The 18,177-nt window shown below is 41.2% G+C and overlaps 1 protein-coding gene across 1 annotated transcript in view; it reads left to right on the plus strand.

The window, feature by feature from the left end:
- The first annotated feature begins 579 nt into the window (after window positions 1–579).
- Window positions 580–18,177, plus strand: part of PJVK (pejvakin) — a 44,161-nt gene continuing 26,563 nt past the window's right edge. Inside the window, exon 1 of the mRNA XM_086360240.1 lies at window positions 580–828. Within this exon, the coding sequence (XP_086216366.1) occupies window positions 696–828 (133 nt within the window). The 5' untranslated portion in view covers window positions 580–695. The remainder of the gene's footprint in view (window positions 829–18,177) is intronic.

An 18,177-nucleotide genomic window follows, 5' to 3' on the forward strand; every position in this document is an offset into this window, starting at 1 on the left:
GTTCTGCATGTGGCTCAGTAGCTGTGGCCTGCGGGCTCCAGAGCTCAGACTCAGTATCTGTTGCACATGGGCTTAGTTGCCCAGAGACATGTGGGATCGTCCCAGAACAGGGCTCCAACTTCTGTCCCTTGCATTGCAAGGCAGATTTTTGACCACTGGGCCACCAGGGAAGCCCCTGCACTAGCTTTTAGATTGTGTACATTTTCTTCTAGGAGGTGGTACCTAGATATGCAGGCACCTACCTAGGTGACCACACAGGACGATGGCATTCCCAGCAAAGCTGCTTCAGTCAGTAATTTTCAGACTCAGTATCAGTCCCAAGAGGTCAAAGTTATCTTCTAAATTCCTCACAGTTTTGCCGAATATAGTTACCAATACTTAATGAAACATTCTGAACTTTTAAGTTTTGTTCATTGAACAAGATATTTTTCCACAGTCTAGCTGAATTGGCCCAAGTGCTTATATCTAGCGTTAGGTGAGAATCTGTCTTATCTGGCTGTTCAAGATGGCTTGGGTGCGCTCAGTACTTCTCAGTGCCTGCTTCACCTAAATTCAATTCACATGATTAATACTCATTTCCTACATACTTGCCCCAGGCCCCAGCTGGTAATTGTTTTCTTCAAAACATCTCCACCTGGATAGTTATGGAAGGCTTAGTGAGAGGCACGTCCCTCTGCTAGTTCCCCTGGTAATCAATGAGCCAACCAGAAGTCAAGTCTCCTGTAAGGGGTAACCTCGGCCTCCTTTTCTGGGAGCAAGGATGCCCATCATCTCCTAGCCAGCTGTGCACACAGTGGGGTGTCCATTTAAGGACCTTGGTTCAGACAGGTAAGCTTCCCCCAACCCCACCCCAGCTCTCTCTTCTTCCCTGGCAAGTACAGGGCTTGCAAGCCTGCGAGGTGCAGCACAACAGAAGCCCTTAGGTTATAAATTTTAATGTTTTATCTCTAATTTGTTAGTATCTGGGACAAATCCTGACAATGTATCAGTGCAGCTATTTTTTTGCACTTCAAATCTGACAGATTCTGGAAAAGCCGGTCTCCAAAGTGCCATGTCACATGATACCACCTTCTCAGTAGATTGGAGGACCCACAGGCAAAACTTTTACTTTTTTCTAGTCAGTGGGGTAAATTTGCAAAACTGCTAACTCGTGGATGATACTAGCGCCTTTAGTTACACCCTGAGTCCACTTGTGTAAGTTACAGTTATACTCAAAACCTAGGCCTATACCTGTATCAGTTTCTTTTTAAAAAATTGTTTTTTGGCTGTACCAGTCTTAGGTGTGGCAGGTGGGATCCTCGGTCTTCATTGCAGCGTGCAGTCTCTCCAGTTGTGGCGTGTGGACTGTCTAACTGTGTGGGATCTAGTTTCCAGAGGAGGGATCGAACCCAAGCCCCCTGCATTAGGTGCACAGAGTCTTAGCCACTGGACCATCAAGGAAGTCCCTTTTATTAGTTTCCTGTTGGTGCCTTAACAAGTTGTTATTCAGTCGCTAAGGCATTTCTGACTCTTTTTGATCTCATGAACTGCAGCACACCCAGAGTCCTTGTCCTTCACTATCTCCTGGAGTTTGCCCAGACTCATGTGCATTAAGTCAGTGATGGCCATCCAACCATCACTCTGTCACCCCCTTCTCCTCCTACCCTCAATCTTTCCCAGTATCAGGGTCTTTTCCAATGAGTTGGCTCTTCACATTAGGTGGCCAAAGTATTGGAACTTCAGCTTCAGCATCAGTCCTTCCAATGAGTATTCAGGGTTGATTTCCTTTAGGATGGACTGGTTTGATCTCCTTGCTATCCATGGGACTCTCAAAAATCTTCTCCAGCACCACCTTTCAAAAGCATCAATTCTACTGCGCTCAGACTTTTTATGGTCCTGAGAGGGCAACAGGCAGGAAGGCCAGGGGTCTCCAAAGGGAGGAAATAGGCTGCAAGTGTCAGACATTTTTTATCTCTGTCTTAAGTGGCAGGAGGAAACAAACGTTAGATATTTTCCCCTTGTCTATACAAATTTAAAAAGAGGGTTCTCTTAAAATTCTGTGTTGCTGTGATGACACCTGGTTCCACCTAAACTTTTCTGAAACCTTGAGCTAACCAATGCATTTTTCTTACGGAAATGTTTGTCTTAAGCTATGTTAATGAACTGTGTATTTACCCTGGACTCTGTTTTCCTTCTAGTCAGCTCCACTTAAGACTCAGAGCTGATGAGGGCTCAACAAGCCAGTATGTTTTACTCATACATTGTTCTCCTAATCTATGTTAATGAAACTATATATTTACTTGGAAACCTGCCCCTCTTCAAGATTCATGTCAATTGTCTTATGGCCTGGGATGACTCACTGGTGCCAATGTTATCTCAAAATGCATGTTGTAGGTGAGGGGCCCGGTGCCATTCTGAGTTTTGAGACATCTTTCTATAATTAACAGTTTGCTAGTAGCTATATAACATCTGACTAAAGACTTCTGCCCGCTTCTGATGTCTATGTCAGAAGCTTTCTATATCTCTTTTATACTTTAATAAAACTTTATTACACAAAAGCTCTGAGTGATCAAGCCTTGTCACTGGCCCCAGATTGAATTCTTCTCCTCCAGAGGCCAAGAATCCTGGTGTCTTTCGTGGTTCAGCAATAATCTTTCAGTCCAACACATGTCCGTACATGACTACTGGAAAAATCGTAGCTTTGACTATACAAATCTTTGTGGGCAAAGTGATGTCTCTGCTATTTAGTATACTGTCTAAGTTGGTCATAGCTTCTCTTCCAAGGAACAAATGTCTTAATTTTGTGGCTGCAGTCACCATCCACAGTGATTTTGAAGCCCAAGGAAATAAAATCCGTCATTGTTACCACTTTCTCCCCATGTATTTGCCATGAAGTGATGGGACCAGATGCCATGATCTTCATTTTTGGAATGTTGAGTTTTAAGCCAGATGTTTTAACTGTCCTCTTTCACCTTCATCAAGACGTTCTTTACTTCCTCTTTGCTTTCTGCCATTTAAGTGGTGTTACCTGCATATTTCTCCTGGCAATCTTGATTCCAGCTTGTGCTTCATCCAGCCCAGCATTCTGCATGATGTACTCTGCATAGACATTAAATAAGCAGGGTGACAATAAACAGCCTTATAGTGCTCCTCTGCCAATTTTGAACCGGTCAGTTGTTTCATGTCCAGTTCTGTTTCTTCTTGACCCACATACGTGTTTCTCAGGAGACAGTTAAGATGGTCTGGTATTCCCATCTCTTTAAGAATTTTCTGCAGTTGTGATCCACACAGCCAAAGGCTATGCGGTCCCTACCATCAAGAGTAGAAATCTGAACACTTTTGCCAGTGCAAATGGGTTTTGTTTTGATGACCTGTTCGTGAAACAAATAAAAATGATGATGTTTAAAAGATAATGGGTTTTTATTTTTTCCTTTGCACATTTTCCTTTGGGAAAAATACAAGCAAGGTGAGAGACTTCAAAAAGCATTTCTAAATGATATCAGAGAATGTAGAGCTGTACATTTTGTTGTGCACACTGCCTTTACCACTCTGTATATTACTGCTCAGAGCGATTGTACTAATGCATTTCTCATTGAGCGCTCTTTATTCCAAGTGATTATCTTTCCTTCAGGAGAAGTCAAAACATGAATAGGAATTTTCAGGAATGTTACTTAAAGAGACAGATTCTTCAGGTTTTGTTGTGACTACTTATCAATGTTTAGAGAAATTAAGAGGTACTATTCCATACCAGGAAGAAAATTTTACTATTGGGTGCACAATCACTCACAGAATTCAAAGATTGATAGGAAAGAATTTGTAAAGCAGTAACTAGCACTGAAAGTTAAGTACCAAATTTCTGTTTCTCAGGAAAGTTGATGAAGAATAAGTAACACACAAAATGTTATCAACCATTTATCATCCACCATTGGTAATATTATCCACCAGGAAATCAGTGACCACACTGTGGAAATGAGTGAAAACCATCCACATGAGCACACAAGCTGTTTATTCAGAGCTTGCTGTAGCAAAGGAGCCACCATCGCTTGGCTTTGGCAGAAATCCAAAGACAGATAGGGGAGTGGGAATGTTGTATAGTGAAAAAACTTTTCTGATATGCTTGGATTGGAAACTGTTGACATGAGGAAGATGGAGGCCGGCTAACTAGAAGTACTCTGTCTCACATGCTTAACTTGGAAAGTGTATTTGGCTTTCTCTGGTTGGTCTGAGTTGGAAACCAAGGCAAAAATAGGCAAGTTGGCAGCCATTGACTAAGTCCTGACAGTTTTGGGCCAATTGCTGCAGAGGTTGTGGACGAGAGTTCTGTTCTCATAAAGGGTATGGCTGTTGCCTGTTTGTCCATTCCGTCTCTCAACGTGAAAATCAGAATATGAAAACCACAAAAAGTCAGATGATTCAAATCTGCTGAAAAGGCAACATACACTTGAAAAGCTGATTGTTACTTTAAGAATGTCATGCCTGAAGACGATTTCATACTCGGCAGCAGAAGGCGCATTTTCACATCACTCTGAGAAGCATTACTTTTATTCAGGTCATGTGCATCTATTTCTAAAGTACTTTTACTCATGTTGAGTCCAGATATCTTACCTGCACACTAGCATGTAGCCACAGCTCTCAGTGTGTTGGCTCTATTAGCAAAAGAATTTTGCAGATAATTAAATTAACGTCAATTTTTTAAAACTGAAGTATAGTTGATTTACAGTGATTCAGTATGCAACAAATTTAATCAGTTATCCATCTATCTATATCTGTTTTTCAGATTCTTTTCCATTATAGGTTATTACAAGATATTGAATATAGCTCCCTCTGCTATCCTTGTTCCCTCTGCTATCCAGTAGGTCCTTGTTGTTTATCTATTTTATTTATACCAGGTTGGCTATGTTAATCCCAATCTCCTAAACTATCTCTCCCCCTGACATTTCCTCTTTGGTAACCATAAGTTTGTTTTCTATATCTATGAAGATATTTGGGGTTTTTTTAAATTAATTTTTACTGCAGTATAGGTCATATACAATATTGCATTTTTGCTGTACAGCAAAGTGAATCAGTTATAACATCTGACCCCATTTTTGTGAATAATATTATAAATTCAGTCTAAAAATTCAACTTTGCTATGAAAATGAAAATATTGGTGAGTACGGTACTGTGATAAAAATAAAGTTCTGAATAAGTTATGAAACCTCCAGAATAGAAATATGCAAAGAATTGGCTATTGTACAATCTAATTTATAACTGTGTTCAAGCAAGCTGACAAATCAAGATTTGTCTTACCAATTTAAGTTATCAAATTTAACAAATATTTTTATATACTCAAAATACCAAAATTACAAAATTTTTGTAACAAAACTGATGTTGAATAAAAAATTCACAGTTTTCAGATGGTTATATGCTATTTTCACTAGCATCAATTGAATTTTAAAATGTTTGAGTAGTACTTTGAAGTACTACTTTGTAAATCATTCTAAGTATCTTGGCAATGGTATCAAACATTTTTACAACAAGTTCTCTAAATTTTGGCTTCACTTTGCTCAAAGTTAATTGGAAGTTGTTAATTTAAATATTCAGTGCACTGGGACGACCCAGAGGGAGGGGAGGGGAGGGGAGGGAGGAGGGAGGAGGGTTCAGGATGGGGAACGTGGGTATACCTGTGGTGGATTCATTTCGATATTTGGCAAAACTAATACAATATTGTAAAGTTTAAAAATAAAATTAAAAAAAAAATTCAACAAGTAGAAAGTGCCAAAAACTTCCAGCTTTTGAAGTTTTTAGTGAATTGCAATTATTGAAAACAAAATTTCCAAACAGGAAGACAATTTTATCCCTCCAAGCACAAGAAAGGAACTGACCAAATTGAATGCTGAGAGTTCACACAAAGTAGATGTAATCTTTAAATTCTCTGAGCTTTTGGAAATCTGGACATATAAGAAGAGCCTTTTGATGGCACTCCTATTAATATTTTTTAATTGGATAAATTTACATTCTTTATTTGAATGGAATGAACAAGAACAACCAATGGTTTTACAGTATTTAAATTTGGCAAAATATTAAAAGTAATTATAGAGACCATTTATTAGAGCATTGGATGAACCTTGGGGACATTGTGCTAAGTGATCTGAAACAGTCACAAAAAGACAAATATTGTAATTCTACTTACATCAGTCATCTATACAGTTAATAGAAACAGAAAGTACAGAGTGGTCCCCAGAGACTGGGGGAGAGAGGAATGGGGAGTTAGTGTTTAATGGGTATGAAATTGCAGTTTTGCAAGGTGAAAGAGTTCTCGAGATTGGCTGCACAACAGTGTGAAAGTACTTAACACTACTCAACTGTACACCTAAACATGGTAAAGTGGTGAATTTTATGTTGCTTAGACTTTAAAAGTTGCATAAATGAGCTGTATATACATGTTGTACTGTTGTAGCCACACATTCTGGGAAACAAACTCACTCAGAAGGACAATGCAGATAGTGGAGTGCGGTTTATTACACCAGGGGCCCAAGGCAGAGTCTCCTCTTAGCCAAGGACCCTGACCAGTTTTTCTGAAAACCTGATATACCCTAAGTGTACATGCCCAAACCCACCTCCCCAAATTCCCTGAAACTAGTCTGAACAAAGGAAAAGAAAGATACAATCAAAGTTAACCCATGATTCATATGCCTTAAGCCTAGGTAGTTGCTGCTACTGTTGCTGCTAAGTCACTTCAGTTGTGTCCGACTCTGTGTGACCCCATAGACGGCAGCCCACCAGGCTCCTCTATCCCTGGGATTCTCCAGGCAAGAACACTGGAGTGGGTTGCCATTGCCTTCTCCAATGCATGAAAGTGAAAAGTGAAAGTGAAGTCGCTCAGTCGTGTAGGATTCTTAGCGACCCCATGGACTGCAGCCTACCAGGCTCCTCCGCCCATGGGATTTTCCAGGCAAGAGTACTTGGTGGGGTGCCAAAGCCTAGGTAGTTAACAGTGGACAATTATCAATAGGCCTGTGGTCATATCCCAATAAGCATAATAGAATTTATGATTCTATCTGGTTACACAGATAATTAGAGTATTCTTTTAGGCAACAGAGAGTCTAGGTACGAGCCCTGGGGCTCTTCCATCCAGAGGGCCTGGTTTTCCAGTCGATATGTCGTTTCCATAGATACTGGGCATCTAGCTCAAAGTCCACCCAAGTCTGGCCCAAGATGGAGTCCTGCTGTCAAGATGGAGCCTGTTCTGTTTCCTCCTTCAGTACCATTATTAATTTCCTTGTTCTGATAATGTATTATATTTATGTAAGATGTAATCATTTAGAGACACTGAGTTAAAGGTACAGGGGACCTCTCTGTACTATCTTTGCAACTTCCTGTGAATGTTTTATTGCTTCAAAGAAAAGTTTTTAAAAATTATATTCTTGTGTTTAAAAAAAATAAGGAATTTAGAGACTGCCAATTCAATCTCTTGGACTAGGATAATAGAACTTCATGAAGACAGAGATTAAAGTGTTTAAACACAGCTTACCCAGGGACATAACTTTGATCAGAAAAAAGCTTACACACTGAGACCCAGCAGGACCAAGTAACCCATGTAATGACTATTACGAGTTATTAGCCGCCAAGGGAAATTGCATTAACAAGCTCTCCTTTTGGCATTGGGACCTTGATAATGGCTTCCTATTGAGCAAAGTTCTCAACAATATTTCCCCACATGTCAAATGCCCAATATTGCCCAAAAGTAAACCATAAAATGTAATTCAGATTCTCTCCATGCATATCATCCAGTGTCACATGAGGGCATTGCTGTTTTTGTTCAGTCGCTCAGTCATATCCAGCCCTTTGCAATACCACGGACTGCAGCATGCCAGGCTCCCCTGTCCTTTGCTATCTCCCAGAGTTTACTCAAACTCATGTTCATTGAGTCAATGATGCCATCCAACCATCTCATCCTCTGTGGTCCCCTTCTCCTCCTGCCCTCAGTCTTTCCTAGCATATCACCCAGAGGGCATAGCTATAGTAATGCCTCTGACCAAGGACAACTTGCAGCAGCAGGCTTTTACCTCCAAATTGAGACACAAGATTTAACCTTACCTTGGGAAAAAGCTATTGCTGTACAATTGTTCATGTTGATTTACTCTTTCTTAGAATTTGCTGTATCTGAAATTATTTCCCCCTTTTTATTATACATTTTGCTTCTTGCCATTTTTTCTCTTCAGGCTGGTTTGTTTGCTGTTTTCTCTAAAATTCTGCCAGAGGTCTGTGTAGCAGGCTTGTCTATGGTTTTATTAATGAACCCCAATGTTTTGCTCCCTCCGGGGCCCTTAGCTTATTGTTCTCGGCTTGGTCATTCTTGCATGAGCTCCACCTTGCCTGATTCCTGTCTGAGCACACTGACCACAAGAGGGCAAAGCAGAAGGTAGCTGATACCTTCTACCTAAGACGGGGTATCGTTTGTGAATGGGTGAAGTAAACAGTGATGGGTTCAGTGGATTGGAGGAGGCCCATTTGGGGTGGCCCACATGCGGTGTGTCTCCCCTAAGTGACCAGTGTGGTACAGTTCCTCTGGTAAAAGGCAGTTGCTGTCTACAGCTGATTCATGTTGAGGTTTGACAGAAAACAACAAAATTCTGGAAAGCAATTATCCTTCAATTAAAAAATAAATACATTTTGGGAAAAAAGGATAGTTGCTATATTCTAAGTTATTGACAACAAGGTAATACTCACCAGTATGAACACACCCTGTGTGTATAGCAACAATTCTAGAAACTTGACATATGAAAAGATACGACACACTATACAGATACCCAGGAGTAAGACTAGATCTTAGGAGTAAGGCTAGGAAAGAAATGCAATCAAAATGTGCACATACTGTGTCAAAACTGTGTTATGAGCTAATAAGAATTATAAAAACTTAGAGAATGAGGTAAGAGAGTGTTTTCCAAAGTGTCTGTTCCTCTCAGCTAATCTGACAGGGTGTTTAAAGAACTCTGGCATCAAAATAAATTTGGAAAATTCTCCCAGCTGTGATATTTTTTAAAGGACCTGATAAATAAGTTTGTTTAACCCAAAGTTTACCAGATGTATTTATATGTGGAATCTACATATGTGGATTCTTTTAAAAAGTATTATTATTAGTAGTAATAGTAGTATAAAATCTATTAAACCTAAGCTGTGGAACAGGCTTTCTGAAACACAGTTCTAGAATTACCATTGTATATGGCAGTAAGAAGCTCAGTGAGTGACCCTGAGGAAAACTGTGAGAATGGTGGGATTAAACTGTTATTAAGATGAAAGAATAAGGTGAGGAAATAACAGTGATTATAACCTGTAGGCTGGAGTTCCCAATGAAAGAAAGAGATGAGACAGAAATTAAAGGGGATGTAATGGTTAATTCTTATGTGTCAACTTGGCTGAGCCATGGTATCTAGCTATTTGGTCAAATATGATTCTGAGCCTTTCTGTGAAGGTATGGATACTTTTTGGAAGAGATTAACATTTAAATCTGTAGACTTTGAGTCAAGCAGATTGTGCTCTGTGGTGTGGGTGGGTCTCATCCAATCAGTTAAAGCCCTTCACAGAGCAAGGTCTGACTTCTCCAAGAAAAAAGGAATTCTGCCAGCACACTGCTTTTAAACTATGCGATTCTTCCTTGAGTTCCCAAGCCTGTTGGCCCAACCCCATCAGATTTTGCATTCAGGAAGTCTCTCAGTCTAATGAGCCAATATCTTAAAATAAATCTACCCCCCCTAACTCCACCCCACCCATATTTATTGGGTGTTTGTTGTGGGGTTTTGCTTCTTGTGTGTGTGGCTTAGAAATTTTTTGTGAATGTCTCACATGTAATTAAGAAGAATATATATCCTTTCTTATGAAATGTATATGTATCATCTATCTCCTGTTGTTAATTCAGTTTTTATGGAGAACCCTGACTAACACAAGGCAGTGTTGTATCGGGTCAGAAGAGAACTAACTAACCCAGCTAATGGGAGAAAGAAGAATTGATGATTCGGACGAGAAATGGACTTACTGATGCCACAAGGTCCATGAGGGAAGAGTAGGATGCAGAGTCAACATTGCAATTAGAGTATTTAACCAGATTCCTCTGAGACATGAGCAAAGGAAGAGTGACTAGGAGAAAGTATAAAGTTTGAGGTGGTATAAGAAATGTAAGTAACTGGAGCCATCCGCGTATTGCCAAGGGTGACAGCTTAACATGTTGATTCTAAGACATCTCATTAATACTACAACTAAATGCTTTCCTAGAGCAATATACTGTGGTGGGAAAGAGTCCATCCAGAATCTCAATCTTCTCTGTGATAATAGAAGCATCTGTCTGCAATTAAGTGTTATTTGGGGTCCTAAACAACACAGGAAAATTCTGTAGGAGCAGTTGCACAAACTCCTTTGGAAGTAGTGAAGGCTGAATAAGAGGAAGTCAGGTGGGGCTAGTGGTAGACTTAAGAGATGCAGGTTCGACCACTGGGTTGGGAAGATCCCCTGGAGGAGGGCATGGCAACCCACTCCAGTATTCCTGCCTGGAGAATCCCAGGGACAGAAGAGCCTGGTGGGTTGCAGTCCATGGGATTGCACAGAGTGGAACACGACTGAAGCAGCTTAGCACAGCACACAGGAGCGGGGCATAGGAGGCCTGCCTCCAGGGAACTGGCATTTCCGTGTGAGAGGTGAGCCTTAGTTGCCCTGTAGTCTAGTCACTTCTTACATGGGACTGTTGAGCGCTTGAAATGTGGTTAGATTGAACAGACATGTGCAGTAAATGTAAATTACAGGGCAGATTTCAGCAACTTAGTATATAAAAATGTAACAGTTTAGATCAGCAGCATTGTCCCCCCAAAAAAGCCATATTACAAATCACATATGTAAATGTTCTAGTAGACACATATTAAAGAAAATAAACAGGTGAAATTAACGTTAATATTTGTATTTAATCCCAGTTGAAATAATAATATTTTATATATATGTGGGGTTAAGTAAAAAATGTTAACGTTAATTTCACCTGTTTATTTTCTCTAGTAATGTGTCTGCTAGAACATTTACATAAGTGATTTGTAATATGGCTTTTTTGGGGGCCAGTGCTGATCTAAACTGTTAAATAGCAACCAAAGTGCTCGGTATCATTTAAAGAAAAAGGCCAATCATCAGACAGTACAGTGCAGATTCTAAGAAGAGGAGGTGCTGCAGAGAATCAGACAATGCTATAAACAAACTTGGGTCCTATCTTTGGGCCAGACTTTTTAATGTATTCTCTGCTGATCTCATAAGCATATACCTCAAGGCTTGCTGAAATGTTATAGAAGGAATTTGTTTGAGTGAGTCACCCCAATTTTATAACTTTGTAAAGAGAATGCTTTATACTGTGTGTATCTTCAAGGTTTTCAAAGTACTTGCACATTCATTATTTCATCTTTTTAATGATCTGGGAGGAAGGTAGAACTGGTTATCTCTATTTTGATGAGGAAATTGAGCCTCGAAGAGTCAGTGTGATGCAAAGAACATTGGAATCAAGGATGCTGCAGGACAGTGACTGAGAGTGACCAAATATTACGAGGTCCTAGAAAAAACACTGGATTTGGAGTCAGAAAGTTCAGTTCTTCCCAGATAGATGGCTTTAAACAGATATTCTTAGCAAAGTTTCATTTATTCAAGTGTAAAATGGGATAACCAGAGTACCTGCTTCAGAGAATTGTTGTTCAGTTGCTAAGTAGTGTCTGACTCTTTGAGAGCCTGTGGAGAGCAGCACACCAGGCTTCCCTGTCCTTCACCACATCCCGGAGTTTGCTCAAATTCATGTCCATTGAATCAGTGATGCCATCCAGCCATCTCATCCTTTGTTATCCCCTTCTTCTTCTGCCCTCAATCTTTCCCAACATCAAGGTCTTTTCCGATCAGTCGGCTCTTTGCATCAGGTGGCCAAAGGATTGGAGCTTCAGCATCAGTCCGTCCAATGAATATTCAGGGTTGATCTCCTTTAGGATTGACTGGTTTGATCTCCTTACTGTCCAAGGGACTCTCAAGAGTCTTCTCCAGCATCACAGTTCGAAAACATCAGTTCTTCAGCACAGCCTTCTTTACGGTCCAACCCTCACATCTGTACATGACTACTGGCTGTGTAGTCATGCACCATGTGGACGTGCACCTATGCACCATAGCTGTGACTTTATGGACCTTTGTCAGCAAAGTGATGCCTCTGTTTTTTAATACGCTGTCTAGGTTTGTCATACCTTTTCTTCCAAGGAGCAGGTATCTTTTAATTTCACGGCTGCCGTCACCGTCTGCAGAGATTTTTGAGCCTAAGAAAATAAAATCTGTCACTGTTTCCATTGTTTCCCCATCTATTTGCCATGAAGTAATGAGACCAGATGCCACGATCTTAGTTTTTTGAACTTTGAGTTTTAAGCCAGCTTTTTCACTCTCCTGTTTCACCTTCATCAAGAGGCTCTTTAGTTCCTCTTTGCCTTATGCCATTAGGGTGGTGTCATCTGCATATCTGTGGTTGTTGATATTTCTCCCAGGAATCTTGATTCCAGCTCGCGATTCATTCAGCCCAGCATTTTGCGTGATGTACTCTGCATATAAGTTAAATAAGCAGGGTGACAGTATACAGCCTTGATGTACCTCTTTCCCAGTTTTGACAACCAGTCTGTTGTTCCATGTTCAGTTTTAATGGTTGCTTCTTGACCTGCATACAGGTTTCTCAGGAGGCAGATAATGTGGTCTGATATTCCCATCTCTTTAAGAATTTTCCACAGAGGGCTGAGGTGAGCATTAATTGAGATAATCCATGTAAAACATTTGACATAGCAACTAAATCCCAGGAAACTCTTGGTCATTTAACTATTAGTATTATGTAGCATGAAGTTCAGAGAGGCAATGGCACCCCACTCCAGTACTCTTGCCTGGAAAATCCCATGGATGGAGGAGCCTGGTTGGCTGCAGTCCATGGGGTCGCTAAGAGTCGGACATGATTTAACTTTCACTTTCACTTTTCATTTTCATGGGTTGGAGAAGGAATGACAACCCACTCCAGTGTTCTTGCCTGGAGAATCCCAGGGACGGGGGAGCCTGGTGGGCTGCCGTCTATGGGGTTGCACAGAATCAGACATGACTGAAGCGACTTAGCAGCAGCAGCAGCAGCATGAAGTTATATTTTAGTGTCATCCAAATTAAGGATAAATACATGGGTGTAGCTAGGTTCTAGTACTATTCTTTAGTGTTTCAGTCCAGGAGGTAATCCTTCTAAATGCTTTCCAAAACTGTTCTGCAGATCCCCTTATCTGATAGCAAAATTTCCATTCAGAATTACTTTGCAAGCATGACAATAGGATTCAGAGAATTATAAACGAATATGCCTCCTTTTCCAAATAAGGAAATAGAAGTTAAGATAAATTATCTAATACTTGGATATGAGACCAAAAAAAAAAAAAAGTGAGTGGCACATCCTTCCAGTGACATGGAGGTGAAGGCTCCTCCAGGATTAGCCGGGATGGTGTACTTCAGCTTGCTATTTATTCTCTTTCTTCGGCTGCACTAGGTCTTCGTTGCTGCGCAGGATTTCTCTCGTGGGGCGAGCGGGGGCTACTCTCTCGTTGCTTTGTGCAGGCTTCTCTTGCTGTGGCTTCTCTTGCTGTGGAGCACAGGCTCCGGGGCACTGGGACTTCAGTAGTTGAGGCACACAGGGGCTTAGCTGCCCCTCGGCATGTGGAATCTTAGTTCTTAGATCAGGGATCAAGCCCATATTCCCTGCAGTGGCAGGTGGACTTCTAACCACTGCACCACCAGGAAGGTCCCTTGTTACTTATTCTTGATGTAAGGTTCCAGACTTAGTGATGATGCATGTTAACTTGTAGACTTTTTTTCCTGATAAAAGTGCAGATTTCCATCTAGTGGAACAGACAGCCCCAAGTTATGCTTTCAACAGTTTTGTATCTCACCCCCCAATCTCATTCTCCCATAAAGAAATACCCTAGCTCTACAAATGCTCTTTGAACTGGGCAGGGCATCTTCCTAGCCCCTCCTTACTGAATAAGTTGAAAATCTTCTACATGCACCGTCTCGAATGTGCCCCTGGGTTCACTGCATCTGTTTTGCCTCTCTCAGGTTCACAGTCTGTGCAGATGTCCAGTGTCTGAGAGACCTGCCTTGTGTCTTTTGTCCACTTTCATAGTTATTTACTGAGGGAGCACTGACCTGGATCTGTTACTCTTTCATATTGGAAACAGAAGTCAATTATTTTTGTATTAGAGATGAGAAAACTGAGGGATGCAAACATTTAGCGACTTGTCCAAAATCGCACAGCATTTCAAACCTAGGTAGTCTGATTTCAGAACTCCTCACTTAATTACTGTACCATGTGGCTTCTCAGAAAAATGGTTTTATGTATATACAGGTGTAAAATGTTTTGTCTAGTGTCAGGAAACACAGTAAGTCTGGGTATTTTATCCTTTAAAATTCTAAAGGTCAGTATAAATGTTTTCTTAGCACAGTGTTTAGAAGCAGGAAAGAGTGGATAGGACAGAAACACCTCCACAGGAGTTGGTATTCTTGATGAGTACTAAACGTTATCATTTTCCTACCACTAGTGAAAAAAGGGCATTTACTTAAGTCCTTTACTGCTCAAGCACTATTTATTTACAGGAAATATTAAATCCTTACTATGCTTTCTTTTGGGGCTTCCCCGGTGACTCAGTTGGTAAAGAATCCACCTGCAATACAGGAGACCCAGGTTCAATTCCTGGGTGGGGAAGATCCCTTGGAGAAGGAAATGGCAACCCACTCCAGTATTCTTGGCTGGAAAATCTCATGGACAGGGGAGCCTGGTGAGATACAGTCCATGGGGTCACAAAGAGTCGGACACAGCTGAGCATCTGAGCAGAGGCTTTCTTTTGCCATTGAAACCAATCTTTATTCGTTAGAAATATAGAGCAAAAAATAAAATGCTCCAAGCAACCAGGCTTAGGTGATACTCCTATCAATTTTTGAAGTTCAAATCAATAAATACTGTATAGTAACACACCCATCTGGCCATGAAGGAGATTGCAGTGGAATGAAGGTACAAGCTCATGAATAGGAACACAAATATCTGTAATAGCATCCAGCACCGAATCTACTGTTTAATTCTTAATGTTTAATCTACCCTATGTGTGCTCTAACTTTTCATCTAAAAAAATGTATAATGGAGATGTCATTAAGCCCGGGCCTTTCTTTGGTTTTAGCCCGTGTACTTGAAAATAGTTTGCGTCTGTCTTGTGCTATTTTTTCCCCCCCTGAGATACATGCAAATTTTTTCCAAATTTCAGTTATATCTACTAGCAAAAAAATGCAACAAACACTTTGCAGTTGTCCATTCACTCTGATTAGCACAGGAAGGAGAACTAGCTTATTCTGGGCTTCTTTCCATGGTGCCCCCTCTTGCCTCAGATCAGACAAGCCCACAGGCATACGCATCCATCAACTTTGACCTCTCTAAATAGGAGCTGCCAGATCTTCACTGCACATTGTTCTCCGTAGATGGTTAGAATTGATAAGTTCGAACCTAAACAAATTTACAAAGGGAAATGCAAAAATCAGGAAATGGTAGATTAAGTAAAATAAATGTAAGACTAGGTTTATTAACTTCCCACAAGCCCAAACTTCCCTTTTCTGGGATCAGCTTTATCTGTGGTGGAAAATCATCATTATCTCCTATCTGTCAATAGTTCTCAGATGTCCAGTTAGTAAAACGTTCAAGTAAACTGTACTTTAATGCATTAAATTTATTGTTTCTACTCTATTAATATTACTCTATTAGCTCTCATGTGCTAAGTCACTTCAGTCATGTCCAAATTTTTGCAACCCTATGGAGCCTGCCAGGCTCCTCTGTCCATGGGATTTTCCAGGCAAGAATACTGGAGTGGGTTGCCATTTCCTCCTCCAGGGTATCTTCCCGACCTAGGGATTGAACCCACGTCTCCTGTGTCTCCTGCATTGACAGAGGGATTTTCCAGGCAAGAATACTGGAGTGGGTTGCCATTTCCTCCTCCAGGGTATCTTCCCGACCCAGGGATTGAACCTGCGTCTCCTGTGTCTCCTGCATTGACAGATGGTTCTTTACCATTAACGCCACCTAGGAAGCCCTTAGTTCCAATACTGACAAGCTTCCAGAATTGGTGTCTCTCTCTACTTTTTAGAACTCATATGGACTCTTCCATGATTTTTAACTGTCCTTTGACTCTTTAAGTGTAGTGTTAATCTAGATGTAGCCTTACTCATAGTAGGCTTTGTTCTCAAATTAGGATTCTATTTCATTTCCTATATATCCTTTTGGATGTAAAGAAGAGTCTTTTCAAAATCCAAGTATACCCTGCCACTGAAGTAATACATACACCAACCACACAGATCTGCAAAAAAAAAAAAAAAAAAAAAGTAATGAAAAGCTAAAGATACATAATCCAAAGAGAAAAGTAAGAGTTGTAATTTTACATATAAATAACATGATTGATCTTATTTTCCTATTATTATCTTTTCACCTTGAACTCAACTGTGTATTTCAGGTTGGGCTCTGTAGGGAGCAGACTCTGAGGAAGAGACAGTGGCAGAGGCTTCTTTAGGGGATTCTTTGGGAACCACCATCTGTGGAAGGGATAATAAACTGGGATTGGACAGGAGGAGAAGTTGGATTGTGATACAGTCTCAACAAAGTGGTCAGCTGAACTCCTAGGAAACTCTGAAGCTGGTGGGCCCTTTGGAATTGTTGCAGATTGGAGCAAGAGGATGAGGTTTTTGTTGACCGGTCAAAGGAAGCAGGCTGCCCAGAAAAGGGGATGTGACCTTGGATGCAGTGGCTCTTGTCAAGTGAAGCCACTCTGAAGAGGGTTGATCGCCAGAATTGGCTTCATATACATGCAATTCATGTAGTCACACAGGACCCCACACTTAGTTTAGCACTCTGCTGCCTCTGTCTTGAAATTCTTGACTTTTGGCCAAGGAGCCCTATATTTTCATCTGGCACTGGGCGCTACACATTTTGTAATCAGTTCTGCTGGCAGCTGAGGGCCACAGCACACACTATAACTGGGGTAAGTCCTTCAGCCCTAAAGTGGCATCTGCGTGACAGACCAGTATTCACTACAGCCCATACCTTGCATGGCTTGAATCCACTTATCCTTAGAAGAAAGCAGAATAAATTACAGTCCCTAACACTGAAACTGGTTTTGGGGCTACAACTGAAAATCATCATCTCTCTCCTGATACCACTGTGAGGCAACATGCCACCAAGTGACTGATGGGTTTCCTCAAGGACTGGGGACTCAGCACTGGTCTCTGTTACTGGTAGGATGAACATTCAGCAGTGAGTGAAACTAGATCAGCCTTGGTAGGTGGGCACCCATCCCACTGGGTCCACTCCAATCCTGCTACGTGGCTCTTCACCCCAGACGCTGATGTCATTTTGTCGACTTGGCTGTTCGGGGCCTCTTCCATTGTGGATTCCTTACGGTATGGATCACATGTAGGACCAAGCTCTCCCCTCTTTGTGCCTGTCCACATACCTTTATCTCAGATCTACTGGTGCCCAATCTTCCAGTCTATTTCTTTTCAGGCTCCAGGCCAACTGGTCATGCCAGTTGCCACTGCCCAAGTGTATTCTAATCTTGGGCCACCTTCCACACGAATAGATGGCAAGGTGTACTGCCTGAAACTCTGTGCTTTTTAGAGGATTTCAGCTCATCTCTAATTTTCAAGGCCACCCCTTTGTGGGCTGTAGTATAACCATCATGTATTTTTGCTTTGTACCATGTACAGCCTTACCTACCCATCAGTCATATTCAGGCATTTTTCTCTTCCATCAGTTGGCCGTAGAGGATCCTTGGCAACAGGTGTGAACTGAGGGAGAGCTATTGGTGCGACAGTGGTGGGTGACATGGGAGTCCAGCCTGCCTGCTTGCCCTCTGGCCATACTTGTGTTTGATCCTAGATGTAGCTTCTATTTTACAATGGATTGCAGCATGACTCAACCCAACCTTATGACTTGATGGGACAGATAGAACCCAGCTCATTATTGGTGGTTTTGGTTACATGGTTACCAAGTATCCCATCATCAAGTGCTCCATTTCTGCCAGGGCACACTAGCACATCACAACTGTTTGTTGAAAGGTGTTCATTTCTCCACTATAGATGGCATGATCTTCATCCAGAATGGCATCCACATTGTGACTT

Source organism: Bos grunniens, chromosome 2 (assembly GCF_055505025.1).
Source record: "Bos grunniens cultivar Pamir isolate PY7600 chromosome 2, Bosgru_T2T1.0, whole genome shotgun sequence".
Lineage (NCBI taxonomy): Eukaryota > Metazoa > Chordata > Mammalia > Artiodactyla > Bovidae > Bos > Bos grunniens.